The sequence below is a fragment of the Rhincodon typus genome, chromosome 25 (assembly GCF_021869965.1).
Source record: "Rhincodon typus isolate 14 chromosome 25, sRhiTyp1.1, whole genome shotgun sequence".
NCBI classification, from domain to species: Eukaryota; Metazoa; Chordata; class Chondrichthyes; order Orectolobiformes; family Rhincodontidae; genus Rhincodon; species Rhincodon typus.
In genome coordinates, this window is record NC_063356.1 from 25881759 (window position 1) to 25907324 (window position 25566).

The following is a 25566-nucleotide window of genomic DNA, read 5'->3' on the forward strand; positions in this document are numbered from 1 at the left end:
CGATACCAGGTCCTGTGCTCATCCCGGAAAATTAAGTAAGGGCTCACTCAAGGTCTGCACTGGGTCCACTGTCCTCTCTGCTGGACCCACTCGAGGTCCATGCGCTGGGTCCACTCAAGGTCTGCACTGTGCTCGCTTGGGGTCATATGCTGGACCATAGGTTGGACACCCTTACTATAGGAAACATTCACTGGCTGCTACAAAAATTGGAAAAAGTCTTGTTTGCCTAATCAAGTTGAGTAAGGAAGTTATATGTGTCATAGGACTGTGAGTAATGAAACAAAATTAAGTGTTGCACGAATTCCTATTCTTTATTAAGTCATTTATGAAGACTATAGTCAACCACATAATTCCTTTCCTTCTTAGATAAATTATTTCTTTGCATCTCAATTTTTGGTTGCTTGTTGGCATTCAAGTTTTCATTTCCACGGAAACAATGCTCTATACAATACAACAACGAGAACCAATAGGTGTTATAAATAGCACACACAAACAGACATTGCTGGAGGAACTCAGCAGGTCTGGCAGCATTTGTGGATAGGGAAATAAAGTTAATGTTTGAGTCCAGTGACTTTTCTTTAGTGATATAAATATGTTGCATTGCTGAGCTCTTGATTTTCCCCCACAAGGGGTCTGAGCAGACAAGTAATGCTCCAACAACTGCTGCACAAAACAATGAAATGTTATTCAATACAATCTATTTTCCAACTTATAACTTGAAAATACTTTACCGAAAATTCAGCTTCCAGTTCTTGTGTGTTATTCGTGGCTTCCTTGAGTTGCTCCTGGTTTAACACAGAACTGGTGGTTTTGAGGTACAGTAGAGTTATTTCTCGAGGGGTAGACTTGATGGGTTCTATATTACCCAAAGCACTCACATCCAGTGTAAGAGATACATTCGAGCCTCTCCTAAAATATATAAAAAAGGGAAAGTGTTATATTTACTTAAGAGTCATAATGGGAATTTGCTTGGGACTTCTGCTCCACTGTCTTAACTTCGCAATTTTACCACTTTTGTACAAGAGAAAGGATTTCTGCTGATTCTTCATTGAAGTGAAGTCGATGAGCAACAAAATTACCAAGGAAATTCTACTTTGTTATGTCAAACTGTTAATCTTTTCAACGGCATTACATATTTAAAATATAAACAGAAAATGTTGGAAATATAAAGCAAGTTGAGAAATAGAGCTAGCATTTCAGGTGACTGAATTTCCAACTTGTTGTACATGCTGCAGAATCAACCACTATCAGCTAATTTTGATGTAGAATGTTGCCACCGTTCTTCCTTTCCACTTATTGTAAATAAATATTAAATCAGTTCAGACAGCCCCTGGTGATGCATTCTTTCAACAGGAACTTACAAAGAAAACTTAGATTAGAATGTCATCACTAGAATGATAATGCACCCTGGCTGTCCCAGTGACCCCTGGTTACTAAAGGCCAATAGCATGCTGATGGTCTTCTCAAGATTCCTCTCCATGGACAACCAAGTATGAACATAACCACTGAACAGGGGCAGACAGTCAAGCACCATAATACCTCCACAATTCACTGCCTGGACATGTTGAGAATTCTCCTTTCTAGATAGTTTCTAATCAACCTATTTAGAGATGCTATTACATACCTCTAGGGTGGGTGGGATTTGAACCCAGATCTCCTGGTTCAGAGGTAGGGAAACTACTACTCTATACTGTTTCTAAGGGCCTACTTAATTAACAATGGTAAATCATGAACCACTCATTACTGTTAACAAGAAGAGGGGCTTGTCTTCACAAAATATAATTTATTGCATGATAGTGACAGATGCAAGTTACATTGTCTAGATAGCTGTAATAACAAAGACTATCAGAAGACAATGATGACACATCTGTCTCCATTGAGATTTTGAGCTAGGTTCTTCCCTTCACTACGCAACAGGATACGATGGCTTCAGCTTGGGTGGAGTCTCAAAATTAACTGGTATTATTACCCTGTACCGCATTTCTCCTTCTCCATGCTTTTTGTTTCCATTGTTAACATTTGTGTATGTAACCACAATTACATTTACTACTGTCCCATTTCCCCTCAAGTCTCTGACATCACAAATTGTCAGGCAACCTGGAGGTTTCACAATTCTTCCAGACACCAACTATTTGAACTTAAAAAGAAATATAGGTCTTTGGCTTGAGCACTGTTAATCCTGGTTCTGATCTTCAGCATGTAGGATCTGTAAATCAATTTTGTCATGGTGTTCCCCATTGGATTCACCCCAATCAAGCAACAGTGGATGATTTGTCTGCAATGAGACATGTTTACTGCTGTTCCTGCATTCAACTCCCTTAGATGTACTCACAATATATGCTTGTTGTTGGTCTCTGACACTTGAACAATCATATATGCTGGTTTGAAATCCCTGAAATGTATCATCACCCTTGACCAAGTGTGGCAACCATTATGCATGGAGACATTCAGTAAAGTAAGTAGCCCTTTGCTCCCAATAAGATTACACTTTCTTACATTTTGTAGTCCTGTGGACTCAACTGTGAAGTCAACCTCTACAGTAAAATTATGAGTTAAATCTTCAGCTTTATATCAGCAACAATGTTGATTGTATTAGCTGCACTGAAGTTGCATGGATCAGTAGTTTACCAAGGCTATATAAAAGTCAACATTTTGATCTGGAGCCCATGCCCAGCTTTCCTATTTGACCATAGGTATTGCAACATGCTGGTTACATGTTCAAATCCAGAAATGGCTGCAAGTTTACTGAAAGACTCATTGGCAAATTTTCGTACAATAGTGTCACATATTGAGATGTCATCCAAACATATTATGCCTTCCTGACATCTGTGTAATAATGCAACATCCCTCTCTTCCCTTTTAAAAATAGTAAACCTGTTCCGATAAATACACAGACAGATACACCTTTGTACAATAACTTTAGCAGTGTACAATAGCAGTAGATGGTCCTTATACAATTATCATGATTCAGCATCATTCTACATTGTACTTTCTGTCATTGCGGATGGATGTGCGTAATACATCCTAGATGTCTGGTTGTTGTCTGATGTGGTACCTTCAGTATCAAAATCATCACCTAGTAGGACAGATAATTAGTCAAGTATAATTCAGGTGTGCCATCTGTATTATTATAAGCTTCGGCTATTGTTTGTGACAATGTAGGCTGGATACAGAATCACAGTTTTGTTCCATGAACCCATGTATTTATGTGAACATCTAGAACGGTGATGCATTTGAGCTGATTTAAATTGACATAATTGCCTACATGGTATTGGTTATGGTCTTGTATTATTTTGCTCCATTCTGTCCAACAATGTATTATACACCATGTGTATGGGTGGTAGGAGTGTGTAAGGGAAGAATTATGTGGCTCTTTCTTCCAAGCTGAGGAGCACACAAAGATTTAATATGGCTATCAAAATATCTTGGCAAGTAGTTTTGAAAATAGTGATCATGGATCTTACCATATGGATGGTGCATTTTGCCAGACTATTTGATTGAGCATAGTGAGGAGAGGATGTAATGTGTTGGATACTCTACTCACTGTACATGTCTTGGAAAATGGCATGAGTGTATTGCAAATCATTGTTGGACACAATTTGTTGAGGAACACCAAGCATAATAAAATGGTGGCTAATGTGTCAAAGTTATTGCACTAATGGTAGGTTGCTGAATTTGCTTGGCTTGTCTATTATCAAATCAATGTGGAAATGCTATACCGGTACAGAGGAGTATCCTTGTTCTGAGTGGGATTTAGAAATTGTCTAAGGGTATTGGGAACAGTTACCTCTGAGCCTGATTTGCACTGTATTTCAAAATCATACCCTTAGGTCTTTATTAGTAGAAATTGTGGTCATGGAGATGTACTTGTGAGAGGTTTCTAATAGATCATATGCAATAGCTTGTGGTTGGTCTGAACAATGAAATACTTGCTGAATAGGTATATTGAAGTCTTTTCACTCTGAAACTGAAGTGTACACTTCCCTTTCCATGTTGGTATACTTTGTCTGAGCTGTCATGGGATGTGGGAATTGCTGGCTGGTCCAGCATTTATTACCTGTACTTAGTTGCCCTTGAGAGGGTAATGGTGAGCTTCCTCCTCAAACTGCTGCAGTCCACGTCTTATAGGTGGACCCGCACTGCCGTTACAGAAGGTGTGTCAAATTCATCACACGCACTGTATGCCTGCACAAAATCTGCAAATTGTAACATTGCAGTTACCTTTTGAACATTATGCTGGAAACACCATGGATGGAAGTTCTTTGGTTGTTTCTACTTCACACGCTGCTGTTGAAAATTGTGTTGCACTTTGGTTTCCTCTGAGCACTCAGGCTTCTTACACATTGTGGCCCAATGTCCTGTTACAGAACATAGCTTACATAGCTGGACACCGTTTTTCTGGTTGTGACAATCTATGTTTTGGTTATTTTGCTGACAGCATTGACAGTTGCAATAATTATTGCAGAGTTAAGCACTTGCTGATGCTGCTGTCCTGCAACCATTGCTTTAGAATTACATCCTTCCTTAAGCAGTATGTCAATCATACAATCTTTAGGCTGTGCAGGTGTGACTTCCAGAAAGATTTGACGGACGTTAGGTTCAGTGGCCGGCTCCATCAGCATTGCGGGGAAATTAATTTGGGAAAATCACATTCTGGATGTCTGTGTCCCTATCTGTCTATAAATTGGTTGATATCCTTCGTTGGTTATTGGAGGAATAATATGAACTCAAAAATCTGTTAAAAGTTGAATTGTTGTTGAGATCTTTGTGTCCATCAAAGAAGTATGAAAAAGTTTTATTATTCACAATATTTTCCTTCCCAATGTGAGAATATGTTTCACTGTTTTTCTTTATCAACTATCTGTTGATCTGTGAAGTGAAGATTCATTATTTCTTTGGATAATTGAAATTCTGATAGAATGTCACTGGAGTGCCATTCCTTATTCAGATGTTTGCTTTCCATTCTTACCATACAGCTTTGAACATTTTGAAAAAAAGGATGCCTGTATGTGAAGGATCTGTTTTGCTTTTTTTATTTTATTGGCTTCTCTATTTATGTTTCTCTCCTTATTGTTGCTTTAGAGGTTGCCGTTTTCTTTCTCATAGTATTTTCTTTTAAAAGAAGTCAGTGAATAATGACTAAAAGTGACATTTCTGCAAAGAAGTATCAGAGCGACATCATATCAGCCTTTTTTCTACTTTTGCACTGTTTCTAAAGAAATCAAAACAGTGGAGTTGACTGTGCACAGGAAAGGACTTAACAGTATCTAGAAAATATTTTCTCACATTTTGGGCTGTACTTCAGTCTAGAATCACTTTGACAACTTGGAGCTGTCTTCGGTCTCTTGCACAGCATTTTCTTTTAAAAGTCGGACATACTTTGTGTTTCTTTTCTGACAGGGAGAGAGTCTACTGAGGTTGCTGTATTATCAGTCGTGGTTGTTAGATGTGAACTTCAGCATCACATTCAGACAGCAACTGTAACTTTCTGAAATTTGCTCAGACAGAGCAAAATTGAAACGTGCCCCGACACATTCAGATAACTATAAGGGGAAAGAAAAAGCTTCTCACAGCTGCTACTGCAGCAATATTAACCTGCTGTGAATAGCTCCTTGTGCTTATTTCTGTCACCATCTTCTAGACCTCACTTGTTACCACCATAATGTGGTTTTCTATCTGTTATCCCATTTAACCTATAGCACAGAAGCTCAGGTCCTTATCAAGACCGGATATTTTGAATTTATGAACAACTATGTACACTAACATGATATCTCAGTTTTACATATCCTGTCTAGATCAATGTGGATTTCACAAGCTTCAAAATCTCCCCTACCCCTACCGCATCCCAAAACCAGTCCAGCTCGTTCCCACCTCCCTAACCTGTTCTTCCTCCCACCTATCCCCTCCTCCCACCTCAAGCCGCACCCCCATCTCCTACCTACTAACCTCATCCCGCCCCCTTGACCTGTCCGTCCTCCCTGGACTGACCTATCCCCTCCCTAACTCCCCACCTACACTCACCTTTACTGGCTCCATCCCCGCTTCTTCGACCTGTTTGTTTCTTCTCCACCTAGCCTCTCCTCTATCCATCTTCTATCCGCCTCCCACTCTCTCCCTATTTCTTTCAGAACCCCATTCCCCTCCCCCTTTTCTGATGAAGGGTCTAGGCCCGAACCGTCAGCCTTTCTGCTCCTATGATGCTGCTTGGCCTGCTGTGGTCATCCAGCTCTGCACCTTGTTGTCTCGGATTCTCCAGCATCTGTAGTTCCTACTATCTCTGATAGAATATATGCTTACTTAGATGACAATTACATTATTTGCATGGCTGACTAACTGACTGACACAGCTGGCTAACTGTCCAACCAACTGGCTTTTTGACCTACTAATAGATTAGTTGTACAGAAGGTAAGATGGAACATATTATACTGGAGCATCACATTTAATGATGACATTGAACTGACACATTATGCTGTGTTTCTGAGATCTGTGCAATAATACAAGAACCATTGCATTTTGAAGTAAACATATACCTGTTTTAACATTTCACAGCTAGGGAGGTGGGGTATTAACAGCTGGATATTGCAGCTTCCTTTAACTCCTCTCATGCCCAAGAACATTGTTTATGCTTCAGAATAAATTTGCGTATAAGTTCAGGTCAGTGAGAATGGAATATTACATCGTTATCTTGCCATTGTATGTTTTAACTGGTGCTGATATCTCCCCCACCCTGCCCCCAACCACCACTACCACCACATCATGTCTTCCTTCAGACTGGTTACATGTTTTGGATGATGTTCTATCTTAGAAGTTACTGTGACAGTGTATTGTCCCATTTTCTAAACACTAAGGAAGGGGTGCAGCCGCAAAGGAAGTTTGCCTCATTTATTGATGTACAGTAAAACAGAATGTTAAAATGGCTCCATCAGAACCACAAACAGGGAACGTGGTCAGCACTCTGCCTGCCGCCCTTAGGTAGCCTTAGGTTACCTTACAAAAGCAATACTCTTGGCGTTTACTAGTGGAATGGCAGGTTATAACAGCCTGGCATGGTCTTAATTTTTTTGAGTTTATATTCAAGAAATCTTGGTTTATCATGTCATCACTTTATACTCTACTTGCTGCAGATATTCGGAGGCCTGAATGCAATTGTGATTTTAGAAAAATCATTCTACAACAATTATAGAACTTCAAAGCTTTTGATGAGGAAACTGAAAGTCTGTGTGAAGTCCCTGTTATCTCCATTTAAGACAATCAATGATAACAAAATACTACGTTTGATTGAATTGATGCAAATGTCTCAAGAAACACCTAAATACATGGTCTATCTTCAGATTTGAAAGGAAACAAAATCACACCAATATGCTATTTGATAAGATGTCATTGACAATATTAGGCTGCATTACAGAGAAATGCACATATTATGACTGGCTTAGCAGCCTGGAATTTTGCTTGCATTCTGCCAATTCAGACAGAGTTGTGTTGGAAAGGATGACAAAATGGGGGAGAGAGGCCTTCTTCCACCTGTGAGATTTTCCTCTACCAACCTGTCCAACCTTTTCCCTCAATGGGATGACTCTCTCTTCCCTGTTGACCATGTAGTGGGAAGGTAGAGCTTGTCAAATCATCGCATTATTTATTTTCAGTGACCACCTTGCTGCCCCATTTTCCTCAGGGATTGTGGCAGGTTGGGAGCAAATGAGTTTAGCGGAGTGAATGAGGGATAGTCCATAGGGAGTCTCATACAAACCCATGGACAACATGGACATAAGTAGGGCATGACTGGCCAATAAGTATATTACTAAACTATTTACATGCTTTCAAGGTAACTAGCATAAACATGACAATGACCTGAAAGAAACAATTATGATTCAATATTTAAAGGGACATTCCAAACTGCGATTCAATTAAATTGCGAGTACAAGAGAAGAAATTCTAAGCTGCAGTCCAGATGTTGAAAAAAATGCCCTTTGGTTTATTTATTGTGTTTCTGGGGCCTGCAGGGAATAATCCTTGCTGACTGATGGGAATGAAACAAAGAAGGCTTGGCTGGAGGTTACTCATGCATTCAGCTACAGGAATCGAGTGCTATGTATGTGGATTCAATGTCAAAAGTGCTTTTGTGGCATAAACAGAACAGGAAACGTGAGAATAGTAAAAGGAAGGTGTCACTTTTTACCTGGAGTATGATTTTTCATCCCAACCTCTGTACTTAAACTCACTCCAATATATCACTCCTCATTCTAACCGGCCATCCTTCTTTGTTTATGCATTCCCTCACATCCCCATCTTCTTATCCATGACTGGCACTCACTCTCATCTTTGTGTAATGATATTGTTGTCCCTTTTAACCACCCTCAACAAATATTTGCAAGCATTCATTTAAACATGCCAATACCTGAAGTCATTGTGATTTGTTTTTGGTGTCCTCCAAGGAGGGACAGAGCACAAGGAGAGGCAGAGAACTGGAGGTGACCTTCCAGTCATGATGTGCATGCTTACTGAAGATGGAGACAGAATTAAAGATTATGAAGCCTCATGGAATGCAACATTGCTTCCTATCAGCAACAAGTGAAGTATGATCTTGTACATAATGATCACTTAAAACATTCCTACCTTGGCATCTCGAAATTATAGCTTTATACTTTTTCTTGGACTTAAACATCTCACTTCTGAAGTAAGTTGTCAATTTCCAAGAAGACATCATTGACTCAGAAGCTGCACCATCACGAGATACGTGCAGACCATGGGCCAGCTCAGATACTCAAGATTTACCGGTACTAGTGAAGCAGATTGTTGACTTTACTGATGCTGATTTACACTAGTGTGCAAGAGTAGGAACTGAGAGCAAACACAGCAGTACAATTCCCCAACAGAATTTGCAATATGCTTCAAACTTTGCTTAGCTTAACACTGATGCTGTGTCTTGAACACCAACAATGAACCAGACAGTTCTGGAGCAATAGTAAAAAATGTGTGCTGTACTACAATATGCATGCTTTTGGGAGCATATAGGAGCCCATTGCAAGCATGAGTGGCATGTTATTACAGGTCGAAATGATGATGCCCTCACTCAAGAAAATGAAGCATGAAACATAGCGATGAAATGACACCGTACAAGCCCTCCACAATGGAATGAATACTATTATTTTCCATCATAAACAATGTCACAAGCTTGATTGTTCCTCATCTCATTTATCTGCAGCAAAGTATTCTCTAGCTCATTGCTAGCCATTAAATGGACCATGAGAAGAATAATGGTGAGAGGGGAAATTGAAACAGGATCTTGGCTCAGAGAGCATTTCTACTTCTCACCCCACACTCCCAACCCATGTCAGTTCTTGACATGTTGCTTTGTGTTCTGTTAGCTGTGAATGTATTTGCACAAATTCAGATATGGCAGGCTTTTGGAGGACCCTCACAGGCTCCAAAACCTGGATGGCATAGGCAAGAACTGTCATGGCAGAGATATGAGAAGCCAGTCTCTATAACAGCAGAATTTGTAAAGGTTGCAGAACCTGAAAGTGCCAGTAAAGAGTAAAAGATTTGTGGTTGAACAAAGCTATGTGTGTGGCTATGTGACATACATTCTAATGTTTAGTTTCTGTTTTATTTTTGAGCTACGTATATATTTCTCTTTCCATCACTTTCATAGTTTGCTTATTTTGCTTTTGGTTCCTGCCTAGCAAGTGACCCTTCCATTTATGGTAATGAATTGACAGCAAGCAAGTGTGAAAGGTTGGTTGTTTGCAGGACTGCTTCCTCAGGTCTTGGGTAGAGGGTAGCACTGGTACGGGGTGCAAATAGCTTTTTTTTAAATGCAGTTTTCAGATGGGTGGGCTGGTGGAAACTGTGAACCTCACAAAAATGAGGGCATCCTGGGGAATAACGTGTACTGTGGCAGTACACTAACCACATCATGTTCCATTTCCTCCTCCTCCTCCTCTTCCTCAGAATCATCTGAAGAGACTGTCACAGGAACAAACTTCAGTACTACACAACTGTGTGCACATGCAGCACACTACCATCATTCAGGAGACTCTGTCTGCTGTGTACTGCAAACCACCTCCAGATGTGTCCAGGAACCTGAATCACATCTCTAGCATGCTGTAAATTTGTTCAGTGCCACATCCAATTGGCCTATGGCTTTCACTGTGTTACTCCTAGTGTCTTTGGTTGGGATCCTCATGGGCGTCGTCAGTCACATTCTAAGTAAGTATCCCTCATCTCTGAGCAGCCAGGAAGCAATCTGCTTTGAGATGTTGACATAACAAGTATAGGAAAGATAGCAAAATAAAAGCATGTAGGTGGAGATCGCGCACAAAACCGTTTTGCGGTTGGACACTAGCTGCACATTGCAGGACTACAAGCCCTTGCAGTTGATGAGTACTTCTTGGTAGTCTGGGGGTGTTTCAATTGCCATGTGCCTATAGTCAAAGTTGCTCTGGGCATATGGAAAGTTGCAAACCTGAGCACCCACTTACTTTGACTGATGTCATCAAAGGAAAGGTCAGCATCATTGGCAACCCTGGTAAACAAGCCATCAGTCATCTGCTATGTGTTTGTGGCTTGGCAACTCTGAGATCCTGCTAATATCCATAGCAAAGATGTTGAGTGTGTAAAATAACTTTGAGAGCTACCAGTATTGGGTGGCCACCAATTGGTAATGGGTCTTACCCTAGCAGGCTGCTGATCTCTGACACCACCTGACAATAACAGGCAATGTCTCCTGAGATATTTGATGTTCTAACATGTTGAGGAAACTCTCCTCTGTCTGTAAACCTGCGTGCTAGAGACGAACTCTGGGCGTGTGCACTTATCTACCGATCTCTCTCTTCAGTATGGCCTCAGGTCTCTGAGCAGCAGTTGGTTGCGGCCTCTGTTCATGCTGGTATTGCTCAACTTGGTCTTCGCCTAAGGTCCAAATTAGCATAGCTTAAGCATCACCCAAGCTGATCTGATGGATCAGGAATCTGAAATGCAGATTAGATGTGCAGGTCTCATAGCACAGCCAAAGATTCCAAATTTGCCAAAGTAACCTCTCAGCACAAGTGCTGTCAATAAAACCCTTCGCACAAAGAATGTGTTATTTCTTTACGTATAAGTTTTATTTTCCTGTCATGTCTCAATATCTTGAATTGCATCTGCCTTCTCACCTGTTTCAATGGTAAGTTCAGGAAATGGGGGAGACCTGTGGATCCAATGTTACTTCAGTGATTAGAATATTGATATCAATAGCCTGATTCTCCTGATCGAGGTACAGCACAAAGCCTAAATGAGGAAGGTGGTTGGACTAGAGTTGGCTTTCCATTTGTGCAATTTTTTTTTTCCTGAATTAGGTCCGGACCTGTATCCAGAGTCACATGTTTAGAAAGATAAAAGAATTTGAAAGTGTAGGTAGAAGGAAATTATTTCCTCTGGTAGCACATTTCAGAACAAAGGAGGCATAACGTCAAAACTCAAGCTCAGCCTTTTATGTGTGAAACAAGGTAGCTTTTTGCCCCCAGTAGGACAAAATATAGCACTTCCTACAAAAAGGCTGTAGGTATTGAATCAATTGAAATTTACATCTGTTTTGAAAAGCATATTCCCTTCCATCCCCAATCCTGAGTCAATATTCAAATTTATTTACATATCACCAAACAGAACTATCTGCCAATATCCAGCACAATCAGGCAACATGTTCACATGCATTGACAAAATATTCCTTGTAACAATAAAAGTATTAACTTGGTGAATCTTGACTAATACGGTTGAAGATATGAATAAAATCAGTACCATATCGTAACCCAATTTTAAATTGCTGAAAATTTTCTGAAAATTCAGGAAATATACTAGCCTAACTAACCACTTAACCAATGCAGACTCAATGGACCAAAGAGCCTTTTTTGGTGCTGTACACCTGTAAAGTCCTCTAGATAGATTACAGTAGTCAGATCCTCAGTAATTTAAAAGATATCATCCAAAAACCTTTCAAAATGTAGCCGTTCATGTGCCTGGAAAATCTAGTTTAATTTGTGGAATCTACTTAAACCTTGAAAACAAACATAATTAGCATCAATTCACTCTGGGTACAGGGGCTGTGACTGTTTGTGAGCAGAGCCTGATTCTTGCATGATGTTTTAAAAATAACATAAAAGATTACAGGAACTTTATGTTGAACACAATTTGCTTTAAAAATAACATGACCCTTTGTGCTGATTTTGAGTGAATTTCAGCAGAAAATGTAGGCAACATTTTTAAGGTAATTTCTTTCATGCTATTTTAATTCAAGGACACACCTGCTATAACTTTGTTCACCACTGGTATTCCTGTAGTTTTACAAATATATTGTCATGATAATAGTGAAAACAGACAATCAATATTCTACTTACATGATTTGAATTTAATACCTGGGACCTTCACGGACTAAAGTAACTTTCAATAAAGAAAAATACTGATCTAGAATACCTGCTGTGATCACGTGACCAGTTTGAACCAAAATCACAATACTGTCAGTACATAAGGATTAGTCTGAACTGAAATTAACATCATTATAAAAGGTGCTGAAACTCAGATTTGTATCTTGTGGTATATCCATATTTTTCTGGAAATTACACATTGGAATGCAAGTCACCTGGAGATCAACTAGTTTGAAAAATAAAAGACACATGACACCAGAATCGACAATGAAATGATGATTCAGGCAAAGCTTTTGAGAAATGAGCAAAGAAATGTGAACTGATAACAGAAGCCAAAAAGTTACTTTTTCCCATTGTTTCTCAATCTTGAAGTCAGTGCCTCGTGAAATAGCAACTAGGGAAAACTACTGTTCACCAGGAACATGATCTACAATCAATTGGCCTTACGTGTAAAATCTAAATCCTCAAAGACTCTCAGAATTTCAAACTACAATTGTTTTTAACTTTGTGTCTGTACTGCACACCCTCCTCCTTTATTTTTAAGATAATTACCGATGTTTGATGTTGCATTTTTATTATTATCTTCAAGAGTATCTCGTAAACTTATGAAAACTTTATAACTCAGCTTCTTCATTTTAATCTAGTTAATTATTTTTTAATTGAAGCATGATAGCTGTGTGGTAAAAATTGTATAAATATACTTTTTTGTAACTGACCAGGCATCAAAAAGAGGGAAGCTAATTTCTGCTCCTTACCTAGTCATAATAAATTTTGAGGATTGTTCCATGATATTCCCACAACTGTATTATGAAAATGGAGTGGGAGGCAAATTATTCTTTCAAAAGCTATTAAAGAAAAAGCAACTTTGAAAAAGATTTCTGTATCTCAAAGATTTAAAATTGCGAAGGTATCTACATTTGATAATAATGTTTATGTAGAGCACATTGAGATACCTTATGAAAAGCTTTATGAAAAGCCTTGTCCTTGGACGAATTAAGAGGGATAAGGCCAGAGGCCATAAGAAATAAGAATATGAGTAGACAGTTCAAACCCATGAACCTGCTCTGCCATTCAATAGGATCATGGCTGATCCGACACCCCTCATGCCCACTTTCCTGTGTTATTTTCATAACCCTCAATTCCCCTATTGATCAAGAATATACCTATCTCAGCCTTGAATATACACTAGGACTCTGCCCCACAGCTCTCTGTGGCAAGGAGTTCCAAAGACTCTCAGCCCTCTGAGAAAAGAATTTCCTCCTCATCTCAGTCTCAAATTGGCAGTCTTTTATTCTGAGACTATGGCCTCTGGTCCTAGACTTTCCCATAAGGGAAACATCCTTTTTTATCTGCTCTGGTCCCTTAAGAATCCTTTATATTTCAATGAGATCACGTCTCATTTTTCTAAACTCCAATGATTGGAGTCACAATCAGTTTAGCTTCTCCTCATAAAATAATCCCTTCATACCAGGGATCATCCTAATGAAGCTTCTCTGAACTACTTCCAATGAAATATCTTTCCTTCAATAAAGGGACCAAAACTGCTCACAGTACTCTAGATCTGATCTCAGCAGCACCATGTACAATTGCACTTAAACTTCATTAGCTTTTTATTCCAACCCCCTTGAAATAATGGCCAACATTCCATTAGACTTCTTGATTACCTGCTGCACTGTGTTTCATGCACAAGTATCACCAAGTCCCTTTGTGCTGCAGCTTTCTGCAGTTTTTCTCCATTTAAATAGCATTCTGTTTTTATTCTCCCTTACAAAATGAACAAATTTAAAATTTCCCACATTATACCAAATTTACCAATGTTTTGGCCACTTAATAACCTATCAATATCTCTCTTTAAACTATTTGTATCCCTCTCATAGCTTGCCTTTCCATCTATTTTCATGTTGTCTGCAAATTTAGCTACAGTACATTCACTTCCGGCCTATGAGTTTTTAAAATATATTATAAACAGTTGTGGCTCCAGCACTGATCCCTGTGAAACCCTGTTGGTCACAGGTCACTAAACCTGAAAAAAAAAATCTGTCCCCACTTGCTGTTTCCTGTCCATGGGCCAAGTTTCTATCCATGCCAACATTCTACCCGCAACATATTGGGTTCTTATCTTATGAGCTTCTGCAAGATACTTTGTTGAACGCCCTATTGAAACCAAATACAACTTATCTACTGGTTCCCCTCTGTCCACACTGGTTGGGACTTCTTCAAAAAACTCAAATTAATTAGGCAGACACAATTTTCCTCTCATGAAGCCTTTCATGAAGCTGACTTTGCTTGATTAGATTATGATTTTCCAAATGTTCTGCTATTATTTCCTTAATAGTCAACTCTAATACTTTTCATATAATAGACTGCTAAACTAATCAACTTATAGTTTCTGGATGCTTGCCTCTCTCCCTTTTTGAATAGGGGTGTTACATTAGCAATTTTCCAATCCTCTGTTTAACTCTTTGTTACCATTTTCTAGTTCCCCATAACCTTCTCTCCAGATTAATTTTCTAAGGGTCTTGTGTTCACTTTTACTTCTCTTCATTTTTAATATGTTTAAACAGGCACTCATTTTCAGTTTTTATTTTCTTTGCTGGTTTGCACTCGTAGTTTATTTTCTCTATCTTTGTTATCTTTTTGGTCTTTTTTGCCGGATTCAGAATTTATTCCATTCTTTGGGGCTAACACTGATTTTTACCTCCTTGTTTGCTTTTTCTTTCAACTTACTATTACCCTTAAATTCTTTGGTTAGCATGGTTGGTTTATCTCTCTCTTAGAATCTTTCTCCCTTACTGGGATATATTTTTGCTAAGAGTCATGAGTTATCTCCTTAAATTTCAGCCACTGTTTGCTTACTGTCATTCCTGCTAATCTATCCATCCAGTTCACTTTAGCTAATACGCTCCACATTTCATTGTAATTTCCTTCATTTAAGTTAAACAGAGTTGTTTCCAAACAAAGTTCCTCACTCTGACTGAGAGAGTGAATATTCTCTCTCACACTGAATATTAACTGAATATTAAATTCTGCCATGTTATGATCACTACTTTTAAAGGAGTCTTTTATTTAAGGCCATTTTTTCCAACTTGCTTCATTACCTAATACCAGATCCAAGATAGTCTGCTCCCTGACTTATTGCTTCAGGAAACTAATACCAATGTACTCTATGAATTTGTTGTCATGGTTACCCTTTCCAATTTGATTAATCCAATCAACATGAAGATTAAAGTCACCCATAATTATTGCTGTATTCTTTTTACATGCTCCTTTTTATTTGTTGATTTATAGCCTTTCCCACAGAGTTGCTACTATTTGGGGGTCTCTATCCTGCTCCTGCCAATATCTACTTTTGCTTGCTGTTTTTTACTGCTGTCTAAATGGATTCTACATCATCTGAGCCCAGATCACCTCTCCCAACTGTCCTCATTTCATTTTTTATTTATAGAGTTATCCGACCATATTTTCTATCCCTCCTGTCTCTCCATGAGGAGAAATATCACTGAATGCAGTTTTGATTTCCTTGTAACCATGTTTCCATATTGGCTGTGAGATCATATTCATTTACCTTGACTTGCCATCAGTTCGTTAATCTTATTCTGAATTTTCTGTGAACTAAAATACAAAGCTTTTAAGTTTGTTCTATTATCAAATTTCCCCACACATTTATGGTTCCTTGGTGCAAAATAACAATCACACATTCTGTCCCTTTCTTTAGGCCCTAGAGGTGAGCTATTCAAGCGAGTTCTGATAAAAAGTCATCTAGACTTGAAACATTAGCTTGCATTGTCTCCATGGATGCTGCCTAACCCGCTGTGATGTCAAGTATCTTTTGTTTTCAGTACAGACTCCAGTATCTGCAGTAATTTACTCCTACATTGTCTTTATTTGAACCTCCCTACTGTTTGGAAAAGGAAAATCACATCATAAGACAACCCCTCATTTGTTTTCAGGACATGTTTTGTCCTGCAAGACTGAGGACAAACAGCTTATAGAGACGACCTAAGAGAATTCCTATCTCCCTCTCTCTCCAACATATCTTTCAAACCTCAGGCCTCTATATAAAGACTGTAATAATCCAGGGTTGTATTGCTACAGATGGATTTTTAAAGTGAATTCAACCCAGCTCCTGTCTCTAGAAGAACAACCAACTCAGTTTCTGTATTTTAAATTGGAGCACTGAGACCACCAAGCTCAACCTGAAGAAAGGCAAGCCATCAAGCTTGACGGCACAGTCTTTTTACACTTGTATGACTCTAATTTGGCCTCTCCTGCTCCAATCTGTGATCTGTATTTGAGTGAACGTGAAATCAAATAACTGTGTACAAAACTTGGGGTGAATTTTATTATTTTACTACAATTTGGTTAAGTATCATAAAGTCAAGTGAACCTACCTGACTGGTCCTTTAGTAATCATAGAATTTAACTGTGTTATTGAATTGACAAGTATATCCTTTCCCAAAATAAGAAAAATCTGTTGATATCTCTTGAGGATAGGTAAATGAAGGGAGACAGTCTAGTCCCCCAACCCCACCTGCAACCCGACTGTAATAGTATTAATTTATTTTGGAAAGGTTTCTGGCATGGAATTTGGGCTTTTAAGTAGTTAATAGAGAAACTGACTTTCAAGTTCCTGCTGTGACAAAGTATCCATTAATAACTGCTTTCTTTCTAACTGTGTAGGTGGCAGTTATGTCTATTCTGACAAACTGCTATAGCAGCAGAATCCATTTTCATTGAATAAAATCACTGTGCCTGATAAATCTGAAAACTATTAACATCAGCAGATTTGCACAGTACATAAAAGCAGCACTAATATCCAGCCTGTTTATTCCTTTTTTATTGCATTCCTAATTCAATGAGCATAAAATATAGAATGTGATGAAGATATTAAAGAAATGCTTTCTTCACCTTAAACTTCCTCCTCACTGTTTCTTAAGTAATGTTCATTCATCAACACTGTCTTGTACACTGTTGTCCAATCTGTCTATTGGATGCCTACACGTGCATCACTGTTGAGTCTCAATGCTTGGTATATACAGGAAGTCTGGTACTTCTATTGCACAGCTGCTGCTGGTTTACTTTTCCAGCAAATTAGCAGTTTCTCGACGTTTAGCTAGGAGAACCTCAAAATAGTTGGTTGCTGAAGTTTTTGAGTTTTGAAGTTTTGATTCTGGCTGTCATTTAACATGCATCTGTAGAAAATAGTTTCTTATTTGTGACAAACAATGCTGGCTCTGTCCATTATAAATATGTTTCCCAGAATACTTCACTAACGGCCAATTGCCAATCAGTTGTAATTCAAGATTTGCACTCAAGGTGGTCTAATAAAGAGGAACTGAAAGTCTGAGAAATGCTGCAAAGACATAACCTGGGAAAGAAAATGAATGAATCATCATATTCTTATGTTCTGAAAGAGAACCAAAGAGACAGTAAAAGAAAAATAATCAGCCAAATATAAATGGGAATTTGGCTGCCATCACTGCCACAGAATAACTGCTGAGTCTGACTAAAAGAGATCCACCACAAAAGGTTCAAACAACCTGCAATTTTTAAAATGTGTCTTTGTTTGTTGGTATTTTCTTGTAAGAAATTGCAAGAAACGATAAGGAAACACATTCAGCATCAATTAGCTCTTCCGTCCATGAAATAAATCTTGGTACTCTCCATTGTATTATCTGTTAGACTTCTGAATGATTTTGTTTGAACTCTTTTCTTGACATTAGTCCCAAACTTGACTTTTTCCAACTTGGATCTATACCTGTTTCTGTTTTATGTAATACCACACCATAACATTTCTATAAAATCTCTCTTCATTCCCAGTTTTTGAGCCTGAGGAGATTCAAAGGTGGTTGTAAAGTCCAGGCCTCTAGCTGAGTTCTGAATTAACTGGGCATGAAAACTGGGCAGCACCAAAATAAGTCATTCAACTCATCATGTTTGTGCCAGCTTTATAAACTAGCCTACTCTAATCCCCTCTTTCCAGCACTTGGAATAAGTTTCTTAAACTAGGAAGTTCCTAGTAAGCAATTCTGTCCCTAACTTTAAAATGGTCTGGCTGAGTTTGCAGCCCTTACAAAGTAGGTTGGAAAATCCTAGAAATTGCTGGGTTTCATCGCAACCAGTTCTTGGCATTTTCTAATGGGTTCCACCGGCCTCCTGCCAAAATTACTGCAAGTTTTCAGTGGAATCCCTGAGCAAATTTGAGACCCATACTACCCTACAAAATTCACCTTGCTCTTGTTATATCATAAAATAATGATCTGGTGACAGCCATGGACATAGTGACAGCCATGGACATAATGCCATTATTTGTTTCTAAAATTAACATTTTAAAACATCACTTCCGTCGCTATGCAACAATAGGGTAGAAGTTTTATTTATTTTATTCAACCTGCTCAGAGATATTAATACACATCTCTGGAGAAGCTGGGACCTGAACCTGCTGGCCCAGAGGTAGGGACATGACCACTGTAGTACAGGAGCCCCCAACATTTGATGTTGAAGTAAAGGTTTTGCTCTTGCGTTTTGTCACTGTTGCACCTGATAATTGTTAATTTAGGCTGATTGAAGAACTTCAGTTTGATTATGTTTTGAGCAATTCATTTCTCAAAAGCAGTTGATGATGATCTCAAAATAAGTTGAAGAGCGTAGTGGCTTAATGCAGACTATCATTGTCCTGTTTCTCTTTAACATGTTAAAATGTTGAGTTGAGTGTCACTTGTTGTGACTACTTTAGGCATGACATTAACATTGAGGTCCTACACTACGCATATCATTAATAATCAACTATGCTGATAAAAAGCTAAGATAATAAGTGTTGTTTGGGTCATCAGTATTTCTAAACAAATAACAAGTATGCAATAACTCACAAGTTTATTGCCATATAGTGGAAACTGATTACAACCTTTCTTAAAACAGCTTTATATTTTATCAATTTGTGAGTACTAAATAAAAAAATGGAATAACAAAAGCATAACATTTTCCATTATAGCCACCATACATTTGTATTGGAGTGTCAGATTAGTTTGCTTTAGGCTGCTCCATTCAATGTGTGCCTCTGAAAGCTGCTGCTAGTGATTAAGCAGAGACTTTAAAATTGCCTTTTTCATTCATATTTATTTCTGTCAAACTGAAAGTAACACTACATATTTCTAAAAGCTTTTGTGGTACTTTATCAGATTTTGTATTTTTTGCAGGTTGTTAAGCTTCCTGTGAAAAAAATAGAAAACCTTTAAGACAATGTAAATTATCGGATTTGACAAGACAACAAGGAACAGGAAAGCCGAGGTAGGCCATCTAAGCAAACACTAAACAGATTGACTTGAAAATTTCACTTAACTGCATTGTCTTTTTAAGAACAATTCCATTGCTAATGGCATAACCAGCACATATTGCATTTAGCACAACTCAGTTTCAGTGTATTATTTGAACTCTACCACATTATCACTATTCAAATATGTTGCTCAATTGTGCTCATTCATGAATAACATTAGAATTATCAATATGCAAATATATTTCATTGCAACTAAATAAGAATAGTTTCCAAAATAGATTCAATTTATGGTACCTTTTGCATAAGCCCACCTATTGCAATCAAAGCAGAAACTCTAAACTAGAATTTGAATAATACACTGGAACTGAGTTGCTCACAATGACATAAACACTTTACATCACAGAGTCAATCCACCAACACGAGTGATCTGATTTTGAATGACTGAATGACCATTTCACCAGTAGCAACCAAAGCATAAATTCTAATCTGCTAATCCATTTCTCTTGGGTAGTTCCATTTTAATATAAACTTATTCTAACTCACAGTATGTCTTAAAAATGTCCATTAGGAAGAGTTTGTCTCAATGTTCTGAATGTGTATAAACTGTGCTGTTGTTTGAAAGTGATTCTTGTGCTGAAAACATCACTTTATTTTCTGAGGTTGTCAGTCTGGTAATTCTGGATGTTGAAACTAAATGCACAAGTCTAAATTTGGTATGCTATGAGTAAGAACAAACAGCAAGAGGTGGGTAAGATAAGTAAGTATATTAGGTAAAATCAGGTATTGTTAAGACTGTGATGGGAGGAGTGCTCTGTCTTTCTCTAGTCCCAGTGCTCTACGGGTAACAGCAATAAATTAAGAACATATTTTTTCTACGTCCCAATCTGGTCAATCTTTTGTTTTCTGTATAAGACTTAAAATGAAAAGTTCCATCAATCAGATTTCTTCAGCAAACACAAAATTATCAATTTATTATATAAGAAAATTCTGCCCAGCAAAGATACAAAATTGATTAAGACAAATGATTTGTCATCTGAAAGTATAAATCTTTACTCCTCTATATTATCCAAAACATATGACCACACTGTCACGCATCAAGTAAGGGGAAAAGAGATTCACTCAACAAAATAGGTGACAGTCATTCACTGGTAGATTTCTCAGGACAATGCTCCGACCAATCAGAATACGTGGTTTAAAATTTAAACAAAACCTGGCTGTTAACTGTTAATCAGCATTAATGGCAGCATGCTCATGGGCCATACAAATAAGAGTCCTCTTGTCAACCAATTTGCAATCTCCATTCATATTGTTTAAATATTGTTTTTTCGCATCAATTTGTATTCTTGAGAAATGTCCTGATGAGCACTTTTGGTAAAATGTGTCCTGGGATGCAACTGCAGTCTGCACTCCTCCAACAACATTCTAGCCATCGGAATACCTAGGCCAAAATACTTACATCATCAAATTTAGTGGCTTGCTGTTTTGCTTACTAAACACTTTGTGAAACTTTGCCCGTGTAAATAAGATATTAATGCTATGAATTGTTACACATACATCAGTCAGTGAAAATGTGGCACAGACATTCGACGAGTGAATCATCTCAGGTATTGTCAATCACCTCCCTTTTCTGAAAATCCAATATATACTATTTTCTTACCTGTTTTTGTCTTCTCCTGCTCTTCCTAACAATTCAGCAGGAACATGCTGTTGAAATTTGAGACACTGAGGTTGGTGTTTGTCTTAGCTATTTATCACAAATCACTCCAATTATACAGCCTACCTAAATCTTAATTTCAGATATTAATGAAGGCCAAAATATGCAAGCTTTAATATGTGTGCAATTGTTTCCATTTGGTCTACTTCCCTTTGTTGTATCGTAAAGATAAAAGAAGACTTCTAATCCTTAAAGTTAATCTTTGAATTAAAACTGAAAGAAAAGTAAGGACTGAATAAGAACCTAAGTCTATGTGGCTAATATGATGCCTTTACATAGCCTATTTGTCGTAGTTATTGTTGAATGATGATTATCTTTCCTTGGCTAATTGCCATTCAAGTTATGCAACAACTAATGTATAGTGTGCCCTGTGTAAACTGGATGTATAAATCTTCCAATCTCGAGCAAAGCATTCTGCTTTAGCATCTTTGATCTTGAAATTTCATTGTTTAATAACAATGTTCCAAGGAATTAAGATCCATTTTTTGCATAAGTTTCTTTTTGTGAAACTTGATATCCTCAGCTTTTACTGAGAACAATGTCAAAGACCATACTTTTTTGTAACTTTACAAAATAAATGCCAAACAAATTGAGCAAGTGTAGCCAGGTTTTTTTTGGCTTCAGACCTTGAAACTGTTGAGAGCTGAAGTTTGAGATGCAAGTTGTCAACCAGAAACTCCATGATTTTGAAAAAACACTGATGTAGCAACTTACTCTCAAAAGCTGTCAGGCCATGATGTGTCTACGTGGTGCTCACACTTACTGCATTATTAAATGTTAACACAGTAGGAAATGTCAATTTACATGATGTTGAGCTGTTGCCATCTTATTGATGGAGAATTTCCCATTAATGCAAATGTCAGGTTCCTCTCAGCTGTGGAATGGAAATGACCTAATGTTATGTGTGCTCAGCATAACCCATTAATCATTCCCGAGGACTAAGCAGAAGCCAGTATTTACAAAAACACTTCCTCATCAGCTTTTCATTTTGTAAACAATTACTGCTTCTCTCAGTTCATTTGACTTCAGTAATCACTAGTGGATGGTCCTTGAATGGATTTATTTATTTTTCTGCAACTAAGATCCTGCAGACAATAGTATCTGCCATCACTAAGATGGCAACAGCTCTGTTTCAAATAAACTAAAATTTCTTACCACACATGTAGTCTCTATTCATAAATATCTGCAAAAGGCTCTTTGGCATTATAACAGAGAAAGAAATGTAGCATTTCATTTGTTTTAGACTGATACATCTGTGTTTATTTTTATTCAAATTGTTGTGACATATACGCAGAGAAATGATGTGGTCCTTAAATTTTTCACATCTGTCTCTAAATTTTGTTTTTTTTCAGTATGGTTTCTTTCTTTAATTATTTAAGACAGTGGTTATTTACTTTCCTGCTATTTCTTTCCAAATTGAAGTTCTCAAGCGCAAGTCTTGTTAAGATGGCTGTCAGATACTTTAGTGAAGGTTCATGCTCATACTTCTACATTGGCATTACTCATCATTACAAAATCAGCTTAAGGGCTTAAATAGTATGAGTACATTAAACGTTGAAATAAATTGGTTACTCTCATTGGAGTCATGTAGTCAAGAGCAGAATGGCTCAATGGTAAAGCACAGGACTGAAATTTCGCAGGATAATTCCTGATCTCAGCCCTGTTGTTTGTAAGAGAAACCAGTGGAGCCAAGACACTTGTCCACAGATGAAAATAAATCACTGTCAGCAGTCCAGAAAATCAGGATCATTCATATGCATGACCTGACAAGTGTAAAATGTGGCACAAAAAAAACTTAAATTAAAAATTTGAAAAGTTTGGGATATGTTACATATTCATTTATGTAGTGAGATGAGACTAAATGAGCATAATTTCAAGAACCTTAAGAAAATCAAAGTAAATGGGAATGGGGGCTTATGTTTGCCACATGTTGGAGTCATACCTAGCCCAATGGAAGATAGTAGCTATCACTGAAGGCCAATCATTTCACTTCTAAGACATCAGTTTGTCTTTCTGTTTCGCCAACTAACTCCAGCAACTTCATCAAAGACCTTTCCTCTGTCAGAAGGTCAGAAGTGGAATGTCTATCAATGATCACATAATGTTCAACTCTGCTCACAACTTCTAAGATACTGCCTGCATGCAGCAAGACCTAGGCAACATTCAAGCTTAGTTTGACAAGTGGAAGTAATATTCATGCTACAAAATTGCCAGCAACTAACTATTCCAACATGAGAGAACCTAACCATCTCTCCATGTCATTCAACACATTGTGAAATTCCCCACTATTTACATGCTGTGCATTACCACTGACTAGCAAAGTATTTGTACTAGCCATACCAATTCTGTGGCTACAAGACCAAGTCAGAGATACATAGTAACTCACTTCATGGATCTCTAAAACATGCCTGGCATCTATAAGCTACATGAGTTACGATCTACAAGATGCACTGCAGCAACTCACGAAGTCTCCTTCAAAAGCACTTTCTAAAGCCACAACCTCTACAACCTAACAGGACAAGGAGAGCAGAATCATGTGAAAATATAGTACTCCTCCAAGTTACATACCATCCTGACCCATGCTATTTTACTGTTCCCTTGTTTTTCTTGATCAAAAACAACAATATTCTTCCCAATAGCAGTCTGGATATACCTACAATGAATGGTTGTGCTTTAAAAAGGCAGCTCACCACTACCTTGTCAAGAATAATTAGGAATGGATAACAAATATATTTGGAAAGGCTTGCTATTCATACTATTGCATCATTGCCAGATTTATCCAAATCAAAATTAGTAACTAATTAGGTTAAGGTATTTACACAAATTGATGGGAACTTTAGATATCATGCATGGCTCAAAAAGCTTTGTGGTTTGGATCTAGATAGTGCATGAAGCTAAGAATTGTGGATAACCTGAAATGATCAATTAAAGGCTTCCTGTTTGCAGGTGATTTCATGTGACAACCTTGAAAGAACAACTGGGAAATCTTGGGATGAATGTCAGTGTTAGATATTGCACATGAGCAGTTGGAATCATTTACGTTTTGCAGAATTGTCAATTGGAAACTTCTGACAAGTGGAAAGTGTTCATGTTACATAAGTCCTGGTTCTTTGTTTCACAAGTATAACTCAGTGATGGCCACAGAATCTAAGTTATATTCCCACGCATCATGTAGTGTTTTGAAAAATTACATTGAGCACTTTGCCCACTTAAGACCTATAAAAGAGTGGAAAAATAAAAGAATCCATGTTTTAACAGCATGTGCAATTTTTTTTCTTTCTGAATCTTACTATTTCTTCGAACAAACCTCACACTGGTGAGGAATTTGCTGAGAAATTGGAAGCACTGCTTTCAGGTTTGGAGCTTTTAGAATGTACTTATCCACCTTATGAAAACTATTTATATTTAATACTGCTTGGACAATACAAGTTTTGAAAGATTGTGGGAAAAGGAATTCATTACAAATTTTGAGAAAATACTTGAAGTGTTTTAAAAGAAGTACTTTTGAATAGAATAGAAATTTATTGTCACTTGTATTTCCACAAATAAAACAGTGAAATGTATTTAAGTCACCATACACCAGCGGCTATGTTAATAACATAAATCACACATATATAAAAAACGATTGGGATGATGTCCATCTTCATTCAACTCATGGCTTAGGGGTTCCCAAGGTCAAGGGAAAGATTGGAACCATATTCTTTACTGCTGCAGAAAGCCAACATCGAAGCTGCCAATCTCAGGTTGTTGGAATCTGGGTCTGAACCCACCACACTGCCAAAGGCATTGAAGCCGCTGAAGCAGACCCCCGCTCCACAGGACCCATCAGGTCGTGGTCGTAACGGCCATGAGGAATGGATTACACTGCCTTCGCCACTGCAGCAGTCTCCCGAAACATCCTTCCTCCAATGAAACGAAAAGAAGATATGTATACATAAATAAATGAAAATAATAAAATAAAAAGGATGCAGCAGGCTTAGTGATCAGAAGCAGACAGGCTCAGGAGCCTGAACCCTTCCTACCTATCCTGTCACCAGCATCCTGAAAGGTTCTCGAAAATTCACTGTGCACATTGGAGTTTTTTAATAATGCTTTCTAGAAATGAGATGAATGGTTTGCTTTGTTGTAAAGCCTGCTGGGGCTGTTTTGAACAGTGACTTGCTTGGAGACTTTTTTCTGGC

At 37.9% G+C, this 25566-nt stretch overlaps 1 protein-coding gene across 1 annotated transcript in view; it reads right to left on the reverse strand.

The window, feature by feature from the left end:
- ptprr (protein tyrosine phosphatase receptor type R) overlaps positions 1 to 25566 on the reverse strand; it is an 80971-nt gene that overhangs the window by 25994 nt on the left and 29411 nt on the right. Inside the window, exon 4 of the mRNA XM_020535789.2 lies at positions 732 to 909. Within this exon, the coding sequence (XP_020391378.1) occupies positions 732 to 909 (178 nt within the window). The remainder of the gene's footprint in view (positions 1 to 731; positions 910 to 25566) is intronic.